Source organism: Manis javanica, chromosome 9 (genome assembly GCF_040802235.1).
Source record: "Manis javanica isolate MJ-LG chromosome 9, MJ_LKY, whole genome shotgun sequence".
Taxonomy (NCBI): Eukaryota; Metazoa; Chordata; class Mammalia; order Pholidota; family Manidae; genus Manis; species Manis javanica.
The window spans coordinates 11056573-11074382 of record NC_133164.1 but is presented as its reverse complement, the minus strand read 5'-3'; the positions used below and the strand labels follow the sequence as shown (position 1 = coordinate 11074382).

The 17810-nt window shown below is 44.5% G+C and overlaps 1 protein-coding gene across 3 annotated transcripts in view; it reads right to left on the bottom strand.

Moving 5' to 3' along the window:
• SLC15A1 (solute carrier family 15 member 1) overlaps nucleotides 1-17810 on the bottom strand; it is a 49743-nt gene that overhangs the window by 28246 nt on the left and 3687 nt on the right. For all 3 annotated transcript variants that reach the window (XM_073212429.1, XM_073212426.1, XM_073212427.1), the window contains one exon: nucleotides 96-112. In XM_073212429.1, the coding sequence (XP_073068530.1) occupies nucleotides 96-112 (17 nt within the window). The remainder of the gene's footprint in view (nucleotides 1-95; nucleotides 113-17810) is intronic.

Below are 17810 nucleotides of genomic sequence, written 5' to 3'. Positions count from 1 at the left end.
TCTTAGGTGAGTGAAGCACAGCTATAAACATTAGGAGCAAAACTGACCAAAGATTACAAAATGAAGCTACTCGGAGAAGAAAAAAGGACACTCACCCGTGATCTGGACGTTCCTGAAAGGAAAACAAATGCCACTGTTAAAATCTAGTCATTAAAACACTTTGCTAAATCTAAATTCGGGCCCTCTGGCTTTTCATGGCAGCCAGACAGCTTGGCCCTCCAGATCCCAGCCCCAGGCCCTTCTGCTTCTCGGAGAGGGGCCTGGGCCTGGACTTCCTTTAATTAGCTCCTTGGGCAGGTCTCACAAGGGTCAGGATGGCGCATCGGAGGCTCAGAGAATGGTACCCAGGCCTCTTCTGCCTTAAAACACTTCAGAGGCTGCCCACTGCCCTCAAGATACAATCCAAACGTGTCAGCAGGTCCTTTCTGTCTCAAGGTCATGGGGTTTGGGTGAGGATTACATGCTGGACATGCAAAATGCTGAACGATGCTAACCCTCCAGGACTCAACCATTCCTGCTCCTGGCCCCGCTTCCTCCTGGGCCCACCCCCCAGACTCCCACGTGTCCTCCTATCCCCTCAGTGAGCAGGCCGTGTGCCCACACTACATCCTTATTGCACAGGACAGCAGCTCCCTGGCCCGCAATGCCCCGCCGCCTCCTCTTTGAGTCTTGCCGCCGCAGAGCCTTCACGAGCCTTTCTGACCAACTCGTGTGACTGCGGTGCAGCAACAGGGACTTTGTTTTCACCTCCACTCCAGTGGAAGACTCACCTCCACACCCCCAACCTCTGTCCAGTACCTACTGCACAGCAGGGCTTCTTACCAGAAGCAGGAAGTGGATGAGCAAGAAGAGGCGAGAGCCTAGCGAGTCGGTGCGAACCAAGTGCCAGGGGCTCTGCCGTCTCGGTCTTGGGCGCATCCTCCGGGCCCACCACCCGGTCCCTGCCTTCAGTCTCCCCCGAGGCTTGACGCAAGCTGACCAACCCATGCCCTTGTCTCAAGTCTTAACACATCCCCGCATTGCTCCTGGCACCAACGCACCGGCCTGTTTTCAGCTGTCACACGCTGCTCCCCTTCCCATGGGGAGTCCACCCCGTCCCCTGGCCACATCTTAGAATTCTTTATTCTCAGGGACCCCTGGGCACCCCTGCCTCTGTTACAAATGGGAGATGCCGCAGTGCCCCACAGTCCCCATGAGGGCCATGGGATTAGGTTCCTGGGCCCCAGGCTCAGATTTGCTGCTCTGTAGGTCTGGGGTAGCCCCATGACTTGGCCTTTAAACAAGTTCTGAGGTGACAGCCGTGCTGCTGCACCAGAGCCACAGGCAGGCTGTGATGGTGAGCTCCTGAATCACCTCCCTGGCCCCGAGCACCAGCGGGACCCTTCTGTGCCAGCTGTCCAGAGCAGGAACCGAATACAGAAGCTGGACCACCACCACGTATTCTCAGGATGTGCAAGTGCACAGCCTCGGCCCACGGTCACCACCACCACAGCTCTGCCTGAGAAATTCCATTCACAGCCCAGGCCCAGGCGGCAGTCCAGCCCCCCACTCATCCCGGGCCCTACCCCCTGCTTCTGAGCACGTTGTGTGGTGTGCGGCCCCGCTCGGCGTGGCCCCAAGACCGGACACCCTGGTGGGAAATAAACTGTCCTGGCCTCACAGGGCTCCGATACCCATCTCTTCCTGCCTTTAGAGTGGAAGGAGATTCCTCAACACTAAGACCGGTTTTCTCCCCAGTTAGACTTCCTTGTGGGAAGGGGCTGCTTTGAGGAGCAACACATGCAGAATGGGGGCATGGGGTCAGAGGTGTGACGGAATCTCAGTCACTTCCTAGCGGCGACCCTGTGCCAGCCCATCTTCCCTTGGGACAAGCTGCCTATCAGAAGCCTATAATGCCACCACCTCACAGGACTGCCGAGGAGTTCCTGCGTGAAGCTCCAGCCCAGAGCCTGGTGCATCGTGTGTGGGAGATGCTACTACCTTGGAATCCTCAGCACCTCACGTGCTTTTCACAGAGTGGAAAGGAAATGTTTGTTGAATGGATGAGTATTCCAAAGAACCAGGAGCCTCAGTCATCGAGCACAATGTTCAGGCCTGGCTCTGCCTAGTCCTGTCTGGGCCTGCTAGACTCCTTCTGCCCATGAGGCTGACCTGCGTGGAATTCATCAGTGTGCCTCTGTCTCCCCAACACCCCCATAGGGTTTGTCTAATGGGGAGCACTGGTAAGAGATCACAGGGTCATGGTATCCCTGCCTCCTTCCCAAAAGGTCCCCTCAGACTGCTGTGTCTTCAAGTGACAGCCCCTGCTTCTCTGAGGTTGACCCTCTCCATCCAGGTTTTGGTCACTGTTTTATACCACTTCCTACATGTAGCAACAGTGAGGCCCCTACTATTATCTGCACTCCAGGTACCTGCACTGTCATTTATGGTCCCCCACCCTTCCTTATATATTTTTTTAATTGAAGTATCATTGATATACAATCTCATATTGATTTCAAGTATATAACGCAGTGGTTCAACAGTTACCCATATTATTAAATCCTCCCCTCACTTGTGCAGTTACTATCTATCAACAGAGAAAGATGTTACAGAATCATTGGCTGTACTACCATCCCTGTGACCATCTCATAATATTTGAGAATTTTTGTGCCCCTTCATCCCCCTCACCCTTCCTACCACCTACCTTAACCCCTCCCTCATAGTAACCACCAGTCACTTCTCACTGCCAACGAGTCTACTGCTGTTTCGTTCATTCTGGTTTTTTTTGTTCTTAGATTACAATATGATAGGTGAAGTCATATGGTATTTGTCTTTCTCCACCTGGCTTATTTTACTTACCACAATACCCTCTAGGTCCATCGATCTTGCTGCAAACAGCAGGATTTCTTTTTTTTTTTTTTGAGAGGGTATCTCTCATATTTATTGATCAAATGGTTGTCAACAAAAATAAAATTCTGTATAGGGGACTCAATACTCAATGTACAATCATTAATCCACCCCAAGCCTAATTCTCGTCAGTCTCCAATCTTCTGAAGCATAAAGAACAAGTTCTTACATGGTGAACAAGTTCTTACATGGTGAACAGTGCAAGGGCAGTCATATCACAGAAACTTTCGGTTTTGATCATTCATCATGAACTATAAACAATTTGGTCAATTATGATTATTCGTTTGATTTTTATACTTGATTTATATGTGAATCCCACATTTCTCCCTTATTATTATTATTATTATTATTATTATTATTTTAAATAAAATGCTGAAGTGGTAGGTAGATGCAAGATAACGTAGAAAACATAGTTTAGTGTTGTAAGAGAGCGAATGTAGATGATCAGGTGTGTGCCTGTAGACTAAGTGTTAATCCAAGCTAGACAAGGGCGACAAAATATCCATGGGTGCAGAAGATTTCTCTCAAAACAGGGGGAGTGAGGTTCTAAGCCTCACCTCTGTTGATCCCCAATTTCTCACCTGATGGCCCCCCTGAGACTGTGCCTGTCTTAGGTTGTTCCTCCCTTGAGGAATCTTACCCGTCTCTGGCTAACCAGTCATCTTCCGGGGCCATACAGGGAGATGTAAAGTTGGTAAGTGAGAGAGAAGCCATATTGTTTGCAAAGGTTAGCTTTTTACTTCTTTGCAGATTTATGCCCTGTGGCTTCTATGCCCAGGAGGATTTCTTTTTTTTATGGTTAAATAATATCCCACTGTGTATGTGTTCCACATCTGCTTTATCCATTCATCTACTGAAGGACATTTAGGTTGCTTCCATATCTTGGCTATTGTAAATAATGTGGCAGTAAACATAGGGGTGCATATATCTTTTCAAATCAGGGATTTTGTTTTCTCTAGGTAAATTCCTAGAAGTGGAATTACTGAGTCATATGGTATTTCTACTTTTAGTTTCTTGAGGAATCTCCATCTGCTGTCCACAATGGCTGCACCAATTTACATTCCCACTAGCAGTGTAGGAGGGCTCCCCTTTCTCCACATCCTCACCAGCACTTGTTACATCTGCTTTTTGGATAGTGGCCATTCTGCCTGGTGTGAGGTGATACTGTGGTTTTGATTAGCATTTCCCTGATAATTAGTGATGTGGAGCAGCTTTTTGTGTGCCTGTTGGCCATCTATATTTCTTCTTTGGAAAAATGTCTATTCAGGTCCTCCACCATTTTTTAGTCAGGTCATTTGTGATTTTTTTTGGTGTTGAGGTGTATGAATTCTGAATTTTGATGTTAACCCATTATTGGATAAACTTTTTGAATATATTCCCCCATACTGTAGACTGCCTTTCTGTTCTGTTGATGGTGTCCTTTTCTGTACAGAAACTTTTTAGTTTGATGTAGTTCCATTTGTTCATTTTTTATTTTGTTTCCCTTACCTGAGGAGATGTGTCCAGGAAAAAATTGCTCATATTTATGTTCAAGAGATTTTTGCCTATGTTTTCTTCTAAGAGTTTTATAGTTTCACGTCTTACAATTAGGTCTTTAATCCATTTTGAGTTTGATTTGTGTGTGGAGTTAGACTGTAATCTGGTTTCATTCTCTTGCTGTGTCTGTCTTGTTTTCCCAACACCAGCTATTAAAGAGACTGTCTTTTCCCCATTGTATATTCATGGCTCCTTTATTATATTAATTGGCCATATATGAGTGGGTCTAGATCTGGGGTATTCTGTTACACTGATCTGTGGGTCTGTTCTTGTGCCAGTCCCAAATTGTTTTGATTACTGCAGTTTTGTAGTAGAACTTAAAATCAGGGAGCATAATACCCCCAGCCTTGTTCTTTTTCAGGATTGCTTTGGTTATTTGGGGTCTTCTGTGTTTCTAAATGAATTTTAGGATTATTTGCTCTAGTTCATTGAAAAATGTTGGTATTTTGATAGAGATTGCACTGAATCTACAAATTGCTTTGGGCATGATGGCCATTTTGACAATATTAATAAAATTAATGAATTCTTCCTATCTATGCGCATGGGATAGATTTCCATTTATTTGTGTCTTCTTTAATTTCAATGAGTGTCTTACAGTTTTCAGAGTATAGATCTTTCACCTCCTTGGTTAGGTTTATTCTTAGGTATTTTCTTCTTTTTGATACAATTGTAAATGGAATTGTTTTCCTGATCTTTCTGCTAGTTCACTGGTAGTATATAGGAAGACAATAAATTTGTGTGTATTAATTTTGTACCTTGCAACTTTGCTGAATCCAGTTATTCCAATAGTTTTTTGGTGGAATCTTTAGGGTTTTCTCTATATAATGTCATGTCATCTGCAAATAGTGACAGTTTTACTTCTTCCTTACTAGTTCTGATGCCTTTTATCTCTTTGTCTTGTCTAATTGCTACGGTTAAGACCTTCAGTACTATGTTGAAAAAAAGTGGTGAGAATGGACATCCTTGTCTTGTTCTGATCTCAGAGGAAAAGCTTTCAGCTTTTCAACATTAAGTCTGATGTTAGCTGTGGGTTTGTCATAAGTGGCCTTTACTTTGTTGGGGTAAGTACCCTCTGTACTCATTTTGTTGAGAATTTTTATCATGAATGAATGTTGAATTTTGTCAGATGCTTTTTCAGCACCTATTGAGATGATCATCTGTTTTTTATCCTTCTTTGTGTTAATGTGGTATATCATCTTGATTGACTTACAAATATTGTGTCATCCTTGCATAACTAGAATAAATCCTGCTTGGTAGTAATGGGTGATCCTTTTGATGTATTTTTAAATGTGATTTGCTAATACTTTATTGAGGGGCTTTGCATCTATTGTCATTAGGGATATTTTTTGATAATTTGCTTTTTTGTAGCGTCTTTGTCTAGTTTTGGTATTAGAGTAATGCTGGCCTCACAGAATGATTTTGGAAGTATTCCCTCCTCTTCTACTATTTGGAATACTTGAAAAGGATGGGTATTAACTCTTCTTTAAATGTTTGGTAGAAGTCAGCTGTGAAGCCATCCTCTTCTGGACTTTTGTTTTTTGGGAGTGTTTTGATTACCTATTCAATTTTGTTACTAGTGATTGGTCTGCTCAGATTTTCTGTTTCTTCTTGGGTCATTCTTCAAAGGTTGTATTTTTCTAGGAATTTGTCCATTTCTTCTAGGCTGCCCAGTTTATTGGCATATAATTTTTCACAGAATTCTTTAATAGTTCTTTGTATTTCTGTGGAATCCATTGTGACTATTCCTTTTCAGTTTCTGCTTTTGTTTACCTGTGTACTCTTTTTCTCAATAAGTCTGGCTAGGGGTTCATCTATTTTCTCAAAAGAACCAGCTCTTGGTTTCATTGATATTTTCCTATTGTTTTATTCTTCTCTATTTTATTTTTATGTTCTGAACTTTATTATGTCCCTCCTTCTACTAACTTTGGGTTCCATTTGTTCCTCTTCTTTTAGTTTCTTTAGTTGTGAGTTTAGACTGTTCATTTGGGATTGTTCTTGTTTCCTGAAGTAGGCCTGCATTGCTATGAACTTCCTCGTAGAACCACTTCTGTGGTGTCTCACAAATTTTGGACTGATATATTTTTGTTTTCTTGTGTCTCTATGTATTGCTTGATTTGTTTTAGTTTGTTTGTTGATCTATTGATTATTTAGAAGCAGGTTGTTTAGCCTCCATGTGTTTGTGGGCTTTTTTGTTTTTGCTATGTAATTTATTTCTAGTTTCATACCACTGTGGTCTAAGAAGTTGCTTGATACACTTTCAATCTTTAAATTTATTAAGACTTTTTTTGTGGCCTAGAATGTGATCTATTCAGGAGAATGTTCCATGTACACTTGAGAAAAATGTGTATCCTGTTGCTTTTGGGTGGGATGTTCTATAGATATCTGTTAAGTCTATCTGATCTAATGTGCTATTTTGTTTCCTTGTTTATTTTCTGTTTGGTTCATCTGTCTATTGATGTGAGTGGCATGTTAAAGTCTTCAAACATGAATGAGTTGTAGTCTATTTCCCCCCTTTAATTCTGTTAGTATTTGTTTTAAATATTTAGGTGCTCCTATATTGGATGCATAGATATTTATAGTGGTTATATCCTCTCGTTGGACTGACCCCTTTATCATTATTTAATGTCCTTCTTTGTCTCATTAATTTCTTTGTTTTGAAACCTATTTTGTCTGATAGAAGTACAGCTACTACTCCTTTTTCCTACCTATTATTTGCATGATAGTCTTTACTTTTAGTCTATTTGTCTTTGAGTCTGAATGAGTCTCTTATAGGCAGCATATAGGTCTTGTTTCTTTATCAATTCTGCCACCCTATGTTTTTTGATTCCATTTACATTTAAGGTAATTACTGATAGGTATGCACTTATTGCCATTTTATTAATTATTTTCTGGATGTTTTTTATAGTTCTTCTCTGTTTCTTCCTCTCTTTTATTCTTTTCTAGTTTTTTGATGGTTTTCTTTAGTGTTGTGATTAGATTTCTGTTTTTTAATTTTTTGCGTATCTATTCTAGGCTTTAGGTTTGTGGTTACTGTAAGGTTCATGGATAGTTTCCTAACTATGTAACAGTCTACATGAAGTTGATGTTTGCTCTATTTCAAATGCAATCTAAAAGTACTTTTTTATTCTTCTTCCTCCTCCACACTTCCATATTAGATGTCATAATCTGCACTTTTTGTGTATCCCTTGACTGATTTTGTGTATAGCTAGTTTTACTTCTTTTAAGTTCATATTTGTTTGGTAAGTAATTTTTCTACCTTTACTGTGAGTTTATTTTCGCTGGTGAACACTATTTAGGCTTAAGAACATTTCCATCTACAAAAGTTCCTTTAACATATCCTGTAATGCCAATTTAATGATTATAAATTCATCTAGCCCTCATTTATCTGGGAAATGCTTAATCTCATTTTCAAATCTGAATGATAATCTTGCTGTGTAGAGAATTCTTGGTTGAAGTCCTTCTGATTTCATGCCACTCCCTGCTGGCCTGTAATGTTTCTGCTGATTGCCTGATGGGGTTTCCCTTGTAAGTAATCTTTTTTCTCTCTCTGGCTGCTTTCAATACTCTCCTTACCCTTGACCTTTGTCATTTTAATTATTATATCTTGGTGTTGTCCTCCTGGGTTCCTTTTGCTAGGGACTCTTCTGTGCTTCCATGACCTGAGTGTCTATTCCCTTCCCCAGGCTGGGGAGGTTTCCAGCAATTACTTCCTCAAAGAGACTTTCTATCCCTTTGTCTCTTCTCCTTCTGGTACCCATATTATGCAAATATTGTTTCAATTGGGTGGGTCACACAACTCTCTTACCTTTCTTTCATTCCTAGAGATTATTTTTTTCTCTCTGTTCCTCAGCTTGTGTTCCTGTTCTCTAATTTCCATGTCATTTACTGTCTCTGCTACTTGCAGCAATCTATTATTCATTCTTTCCATTGCATATTTCATTCCAGTTACTGCATCCTTCAGCTCTGAGTGGCTCTTTTTCAACTCTTCTATCTCTTTGTTAAAGTCCTCCCTGAGATCTTGATTATTTTTCTGTAAATCCATGAGCATGTTTATAACTTTTACTTTGCAGTCTTTATCAAGAAATTGGTGATCTCCATTTCACTGAGCCCTCTTTCTGGCGTGTTATCTTATAGTTTTGTTTGGAACATATTCCTCTGCCTCCTCATCTTGTCAGGGTTGTGTGTTTCTTCCTTTATATTAGATGGATCTGCTATGATTCCTGGTCTAGAGAAAAATGGTCTTATAAAGAAGGTGTCTTGTGGTGCCCAGAAGCTCAAGGACCTTTATTCTCCTGTGTCTGGTTCTCTTTTGAGATGGAGCCCCAGTTGCTGTTGGTGGTGTACGGATGGGGCCACCCTTCTGTTTGTCTACAGGAAGCAGTCTGTATGGGCCCACTGTGGATGGCAGTTCATCTCAGCTGGCCCTTTATGAGCCAAGCGGTGGTGCTTCTGCTGGCATTGTTGTGTGCGGGGGCCTGCCTCTGCAGCAATGGCATAGCTTCTGGGATAACTGGGTGGGCAGGTGGTTGCCCAGCTCTAGGGCTGGGCTGCCCTTGAGAAGCCAGGAGGGCTCAGAGCTGGCTCCTGCAGGCGCCTCCCCAGATAGGCTGAGAAACTAGGAAAGCCTCCCTCTGCCTGTCAGGCAGTAATGTCTCCATCTGCCTGCTGGGCAGCAATGTCTGACACTGCTTGGCCAAGTGGGCTGGGTGGGCAGATGGGCAGGTGTGCAGAGCAGCACCTCGGGGATGAGCTGCCAGGGAGGGGGATGGAGTGTTTGGGGCTCCTGTGAGTGCCCAGCTTTTATGGCTGAAGGAAGGCTGGGGAAATGTCATCCACCTGCTGTTTCTCCTGCAGAGAGAGCTCCATCTAACCCTTGCCCCTCTGGCACCCGTCCCACTGCTGGTAAATCTTCCAAACTGCCATCTCTGCTTTGGGTCTCAGCAGGACTGGCAAAGTGCGCCTGTCCTCCACTAGCAGTAGGAGCCTCAGCCTCTCAGAGGGCTTGACTCTCTCTGGTGTGCAGCCCCACTAAGCACCAAAGCCCAGTGTAACGTGGACTTGTGTCCCCATGGCAGGTCCCCAGGGCCGCGTGTGCAGAGCTCCTGAGTGCCCCGCCCCGCCCCGTTCCTCTTCCTCCTGCCTGTGGGCTGGGGTCCCAATCCATGTGGTTCTGCCACTTTGCCCATCTCTGTGTGGTTTCCTCTTCTTCACAGGTGTGGGTGGCCTGCAGCCTCAGTTGTTTTCAGGGTTTGTTGTATTGGTGGAGTTGCTTCCTTGGTGTGTGCGTGGAGGAGGTTTCCACCTGGCCCTCCTATTTCGCTATCTTTTTCCCTCTTTCTCCCCACCACCCTTCCTAAATCATTTTTTTGTTGTTGAATAAACACTCCTATTTTGAGTATGCCATCGGTTTCCTGATGGGACCATGACTGATAAAACCCACAGCCGGGTTGCATCACCAGACTCCACATGCTGCCTTTTCCATCACAAGACGGGGACAGTACCCTCTCCAGTGAAGCGCAAGGCCCAGTCAGGAGCCGCTGCTTTTGTAAGGGCCACATAAACAAGTCTGTGGGTAGCACGCAAACCCAGTTTCACTGCAGGGGCGCTGTGTCTTCTTGAGGATGTGGCAGGGCCATTCAATGCTCTGCCTACTCAGGCTTCAGATTATGTGGTCTTACAGTGGCTTCCCAAAGACCACACAAAGCTAGGAGTGACACCCACACAGGGGTCAGACTGGCCTTTGCAATGGGCCTCTTACAGAAAAGCAGGAGGGAGGTGTGAAATCCCAAACTCAACAGACAGCCTGAAGCTTCACTAAAATTATCCCTTTTGCCTGTTTCTCAGAATTCTGGTTTGCAGGGCAAGATTTCATCTGGCCAGGGTAGCCCCTATACTGTTTGCAAAGTATTATATAGCACCTATTATTTGCTAAATACTAAAGGGCAAAGGTTTACTTCAAACATAAATAGCATTAGAGAAGAAGAGAGCCTAGATCTTGTTATAATAATCATCACACCCAGAACTACTTTATGGAAAACGAAATCCTTAAACTCACTCAAGTGAAAAATCTGAGATTCAGTCCCCAGTCATCACTCAGGAAGCTTTCTATTTTCTGAAGAGTGTGCAGTCCAAAGAATTACTCTGATTATTGCAGGGCAGAGGTTGCTAAACTCTCCTGGTAGAAGTCAGAGCTATTTAATGATACTGCAGTCAGCATTTCCTTATACACCGGTGTCACCTAGAGTTCTGTCCTAGAAAGCCCAAGTACCAAGTACAGAAGTGGTATTCATGTCAAGTCATAAGTCTGAACTCAAATTTCAACTTTCAAAAAGTCTGTTTACTTTAGTATGATTGTGTTTGCATCCTGTTAGTACGTCTAATCGGCACGTTTGACTAGTCTGACGTTTCTAGTATCATTCATGGTTAAATCACTTGGACTTAACTACAGAGCAGAGTAAAACATCTTAAAATCAGGTGTACTGTGTGGCTAGCTTAGCCAGTACTGGACACATACTGATCACTGAATCGATGCTGGCTCTTATTGTTATTCTAAGCCTAGCAGCAAGTTTGTGTTTCTCTTGGCTAAAGAATTTAGTAAAATAAGTATAAGCTATAAATGTCTATGATTACTGACTGGGGGGAATAGCAGGAAAACCAAGAATGACACGCTATTATTTCCTACAAATTAAGAAAATCTCTTCATTGAGGTAAATATTTACTGCTATCTAACAAAGCACCATCCATACTTTGAACCACTTAGGGATGGAAACCCTACCTTTAACATTTCATTACCAAGAAGATAATAATTCGCTTGGCAACATGATGGGTGTTAAAAGTGCATTTCTGGGACTTGGATTTGGGAAGTTGGAAGGAATATAGCATTTTATTTAAGTCTAAGAGGAAAACTCTTGCCTTTAGACAAAGAGAAAACTGTTCCCTATTATCAGTAAGAGTGAAGGAGGGAATAATTTTAAGTATTGCAGGATGTGTTAGGGATGATATTTCTGAGGCTGCATGGTTTGGAGGGCAGAACAGTGGTCCCCCAAACATGTCCTCACCTTAATACTTGGAGCCTGTGGCTGTTACCTTCCACAGTGAAGGGGGATTTGCAGACGTGACTGAGTTAGAGACCTAGAGATGGAGTTTATCCTGGGTTAGCCAGTGGCCCCAGTGTAATCACAAGGGTTCTTCAGAGACTCAAAAGAGGAGTTAAGAAGGAGGAGGTATAGGCTGGGAGTGATGGCAATCGCTCGAAGGCCAAAACGAGCACAGGAATGTGGTGGCCTCTAGAAGATGGACAAGACAAGGAAATGAATGCTCCTCTAGGGCCTCAGAAGGAGCGCAGCCTGCCGACCCATGATTTCAACTCAGGGAAATCCCTGGCTGACTTCTGACCTCCAGAGCTGTAGGACCATAAATACGCATCATTTTAAGCCACGAAGTCTGTGGTAATTTCTTACAGTAGCAACAGGAAATAAACCTGGGTTTGTCTCAAGACCTGAACATGTTGATCTTCATCACTATTTCCACAGAACCAAGTCAAGCCTCCCAGCAAGTTTTCTTTGTTGGCAAACCATTCTTTTTATAATTTTTTTTCCTAAGCCACATTTTCTACCTGGGTTGTCCACACCGGGAACCTCTTTTTTTAAAGGTGTCTGGCAGAGTCTGCACTGACTCTGCTGCCTTCTGCAGGTTACTGACTGCTCATTACCCATCCCTGAGTGGGGAATGCTGCCTGCCAGAGTCACTACAGGGCAGGAGACGGTCTGCGGGTGGCTGGATGAACCAGGAGTAAGATGAGCTAAGTTGCTCATGGTTCTTTAGACTCATGCCTCACAAAACTGGTCCACGAGCTCCTCAGGGCATGCAGTGGCCTCTGCCAGGAACACCCTAGTCTCTCCCTTAGCAGAAGTGGTTCCTGAGCTAAGACCAGAACTCTCTCGCTATCACCTCTGCATCCAGTAGGTGGAAGGATGTGGGCCGGGGGATCGGGGGGTTGAACCTCAGCTTGGAGACATTCTTCCTAGCCACGTGCCTTTAAAGATTCAAAGCACTGATGCCCTGGACCTCCATTCACTCATCTGAAGATGCTATCACCTCTGCAAACTGGTCAATAAGATCAAATCTACAGGAATGAAATAGGTTTGTTATTTACTGTAACTCATGAAGATAGCTGAGGAGTGGGAATGGATATTTGGAAGGGACTGACTTAAATTACAGACAAGAATTTGCCTTGGGAAAACCTGGCAGGCATGAGAAGTTGGCCCTCAAAGAAAGGAACAGTCCTCTCCAAGACTGCTCACATCGCCCCAAACCAGAAGGCCCTTATGATGTTATCCTGGGGAATTAGGCCATGGGGATTAGGAAAGGGCAATCTTCTCAAATACAAGCCACAGAGGCGAGCATTGGTTTTCAATCAAGTGGTTTTTCAAATGGGCAGCCCTGTGGTGTGTAACTTGTGGGCAGCTATAAGGGTTTAAAGACCATTTTTTCATTCTCCACTGCAGGAGCTCTCACGGTGTGGGCTCTGGACCAGCAGCAGCAGCCCCTGGGAACTTAGCAAAAATGCGAACTCTCAAGCCCACCTCAGACCTACAAATCAGAGATTCTGAGGGTGAGGCCCAGCTGTCTACACGTGATCAAACCCCCCAGGTTGGGGGGCCCCTCACTGCCCTGAGCAAGGCTAGGCAATGATACAGGAAGGGTCTGGGGTGAAGGTGGGCCCGCCGAGGGCCGCTTGGTGCAGGTGATCAGCTCCTGAGCCCGGGGCCACCACCACGCGCAGACTAGTGGCTGCTTTGTCTCTCTCTTCCTGTTTCTCAACCACCCACTTTTGATATATCAACAAATAGCTGCATAAACATAGAACACACTGACGTATGGTTTCAGAATACCACTTAAATCAAGCTACCACTGCTAAAAGCCAGTAAGTGATCAGTCCTTTGAGAACTAAGAACCACAATTAAACCCAAATAATAGGAAGCTACTTTAGAAATATAGGGAAAACAGTGCTAAGAGGACGCTACGGGCTTTATTAACTCACTATGGCATGAGGCTGTTGCAAGGAACGGGTCAGCCCTGGAGCGTGGAGACTGTATCCCCACAGGCCACGCAGGCCACGGTGTGAGCCCAGCTGACGATACAGAATATAAGCAATTAGCTACAGCCTGGCACTGGCTGTTCAGCCTTGGGGTGCCTCATGTGTACACCAGCGGAGCCCCTGTTGTTTCAGGGACCACAGGTGCTTTGGACAGGCTGCCCTTGCTGTGTGTGAGCAGTGAACTGTCCAACCGTCTCTGTGACCACCCAGCTGCCAGGCCTCATCCCTACCTTGTGTGTGTGTCTGACAGTTATGCCTTCGCCTTTCTTTAAACCACCTCCCCTCTCAGCTTGCACTGTCAGGGCCGAGGGGGGCAGCTCTGGGTCAGAGCATTAATTTGCTATGAAACTAATAACAACAACGAACCACAAACTGAGTGGTTTAAAGCAACAGAAATGTCCATCTCACAGTCCTGGAGGCTGGAAGCACAAGACACCAGTGTCAGCGGGGCTGGTTCCTTCTAAGGCTTGAGGGGGAGTCTGTCCAGGCACCCCCAGAGCTCCTGCTGGTTTTCTGGCAATCTTTGATATTCTTTGGCTCTAGAAGCATCATCTCAATCTCCATCTTCATTTGGTCTTCTCCTTGTGTGTGTGTGTCTGTGTCCATATTTCTCGTCTTCTTATAAGGACAGCAGTCATACTGGATTAGGGCCCACCTACTCCAGTGTGACCTCATCTCAACTATTTATATCTACAATGACCCTGTTCCCAAACGGGGTCACATTCTGAGGCACCAGGGGTTAGGACCTGAGCATATGAATGGGGGTGGGGGGCAGGTAGAGGCACAATTAAACCCGTTAACAGCCAGACAGCATTTGTAATGCACAACCTATTGCTATAGGTTACAGAGATCTTCCTATCTTTTAAAAAGATTTCTCCACATGACCATCTAAAATCATAGGTTTAAGAGGCCCATAATGGGTGCCTCTGATGACTTTACAAATAACCTATCACTTTCAGCATCTTATTTCCATAATTACAGATGTGATTCACCAACTGCAATTCCTGTTCTCATTCAGAAAGAAATCACCTCTCAGGGCGGAGGACCCAGCCACCTCTGAACATGCTCAGAGACTGTTTATTCCTCAGCTGCAGAGAAAGGGCAGCGGGGCTGGAGGGGGCCACGGAGTTCATGGGCAGCTGACTGAGACACTGGACAGCACGCCACGGACAAGCCTGGTTCTGCGTCGGGTGTGAGCCTGGGTCAGTCGCTTGGGTGAGATGATTTTCCTGGGTGATAGGAGGGTGACCCTTGCCCTTCAGGTTATTTCCTTTATCTACATCTGGCCATTTTTTTAAATTCTAGAGGAGCCTTTATGCTGAACTTAGAGTGAGGCTTACTTTGAATGCTCTGACTGCTGGAGTGAGTGAACGAATGTGTTCACAGGTTAGAGAGGAGACGGGCCTCCTGGGAGTGAGCTCTAGGGGGACAGAGGCAGAGAGAACGGGAGGAGCAGCAGCTCCCAGGCTCCCGGACAGCACCCTCCCCACACGGCAGACTACACACACCGCCCCAGCCACAGAAACCAGGAGAGCAGCGCCAGCCCTGCGAATACTGTATATTGTCACAGGAGAAAGCAATGCCAAAGGCGTACAAGTGTCAGTAAAGCAAAAGGAACAAATGTCTCAGCCTACTGGGGTTTGTTTTAAAGGCAAATAAGTTAGGGACCCTTCACTTCAGACACAAAGATTTTTATTCCTAGACATTAAATCATTGCTAAAAAGCATGCTTTATGATCACAGGAGGCATGAAGTTAGGCTACAAAACTACGTACAGGATGTTGATATTTAGGTTGTACACACCTCATTCCTTTCATGGGAGTATCTTTAAGGAACTTCTAGAAGTAGAGTGCTGGTAAAATATGCATTTAAAATTTTGTTAGATATTCCCTAACAAATCTCCATAGAAGTATTAGGTGGCATTTTTTTCAGTCTCATAAGTTTTGAATGAGCATTCATAGAAGAAACAGCTATACAAAAAGAAAAGTGAAACAGGTCCATAGTACATTATGAGAAGTGTATGGACATAATTTTTAGAATTAACTTAAGGTAAATTACCTCTATGACATCACTGTAAGCATCTCTGATACACCTAATATTACACATGGAGGGTGTTTTCTACATACCAATTGTGCTATTAAATAGATTTAGAACCTACTGGCACTATGACCAGAAAATCCATCTGTCTTGCTGGGGGAAGATACCAGTCACCAGTTATGACATGTAAGCTGAGGGTGCAGGCCACAGTGGGGTCATTGCTACACACTCTAAGAATATTTTCTACCTGAAGTTATGTATAAGTGATAGACAGTTTCAGAGAGAACATTTTCTATTCCAATGTCTACTGGATTGAATAGAATTTTGGAATGTGACCTTATTTGGAAATGGGGTCATTGCAGATGTAATGAGTTACAAGAAGGTCAAACTGGAGAAGGGTGGGTTCTCAACCCAATACGACTGTTGTTCTTATAAAAAGAGAGCCATGTGAGGCAGACATGCATGGAGAGAAGATGGCCACGTGATGATGGAGGCAGAAAAGGGAGCGATGTGTCTACAAGCCAAAGAATGCCAAGGAGAGCTGGCGACCAGAAGCTACGAGAAAGGCATGGGGCATATTCCCTTCTAGAGCCTTCAGAGGGAGCACGGCTGACACCTTGAATTTGGACTTCCAGCCTCCAGAAATGTGAGGCAATGAATCTGTGTTAAATAACCCACTTTGTGATACTTTGTTATAGCAGCCACAGTAAGCTAATATATCATGTTAACTTATGTATTAACTTATGTATTCTGACTTCCAGGATAAAGGTATGTTCTTCCAAGAACATCTCAAATATACCTAAGATGTCCTAACAGAGCTTACAATAAAATCTTGCCTCTTGAGGCAAGTTGTAGAAGTTTTTAGTGCTTAGTTTGAAAGCTTTTTGTGGGTCGTCTTATGTGAGTACACTGTGTGAACACTCTAGTCTTAAGTCTGATCCTTGAACCAAATTTTCCTCTGGGCATGTGCTCTGGCTCACATGTCCCCCCAGAGTCACTGGGTGACTCTGAACCCTCTCTCCAGCGAGAGATTCCTCTCAGCAGCCTGGTGGTAGGCGCTGGCTGGTTTCCAGTTCGGAGGAACTAGGCCTTCGTCCTTCCCCAGAACAGTCTGTGGAAGCGCCTATCCCATCCCCTGGGGTGTGACACCAGCTGTTGCTGAGATGGCCCTTTAACTCTGCGCGCCGGCAGGACCACAGCTGCGCTGGTGCTGAATCTCCGCAGCAAGCAAGGCGTGGCCTGGCCCGGTGACACAGCCCTGCTCACGTCAGCTCCGTGAGATCACTCCCCCATCCAGTTTCTTCAGTGATACATCACTGGCCTCTGAAACCAAGGGCCGAAGTTACAAAACAACGTTTGTAACTGGTTCTTCATGTTGCAACCCCAGGATCACGGGACAGTGGTTCTCGTTCATCTCCTGATAATACTGTTCTTATTCTTTCACCACCATCCTGGAGAAATGCAGAATGTTCCCCATATTCTACCCTTATTTTTATATCTTTATCAGCTCACCTGGGACACCTGCCCACTTTCTCTCCCACCAGGAATAGAATCAAGATGCAATTGTGTCCAAGAACTGCCACCACCTGGAGAGGCAGCAACGTGGCTGGCTGGGCTGTCCACATGCCACGGTCCCATTCGCACCTGTCAGTAGCAGCTCTGCCCTGGAGAACTCGCTGTCCCTCTCACTCGTGAACCTTCCTCGTAGCTCAATTAGCCAAATGAGCAATCCCCCTGTCTATTCTGTTTTTCAGTAGCTCAAAGAGCAGCAGGAAAATTATTAATAAAAAATTCAAAGTAAACAAAAAATGGAGTGATTCCACTTCAGGACATTCATAGAGGAGTTAAGGGCTTTGCAAAAAATTAGGCATCCTGTAATACTTTACTGGCCTCAGCTATAACTCAGCGTGGACAATGGTGCTTATGGGCTTGTATTCCAGTGCCCTGAGGATATAAGTTTCTTCAAAGCAGAATTATTTTATTCTCTTACATGGTGAATTAATACATACATAAATAAGTGATTTAAGCCCACTCCCTGGTAGCCTGGCCCACATTGATTCATCACTCCTGTTCTTTTCCACCCTACCTTAGTCTTTTCAAGTGAATTTTCAAATTCTAGCTACTAATTTACCCCAAACTTGATCATCATGCACAAGCCAGGGGCCAGACTGAAGTAGACCCTGCCGCAACCTCTTTATGGGGGGCACAGTAGCAATATCTGGACATAGATGAGGGTCAAGAAAAAGAGAACC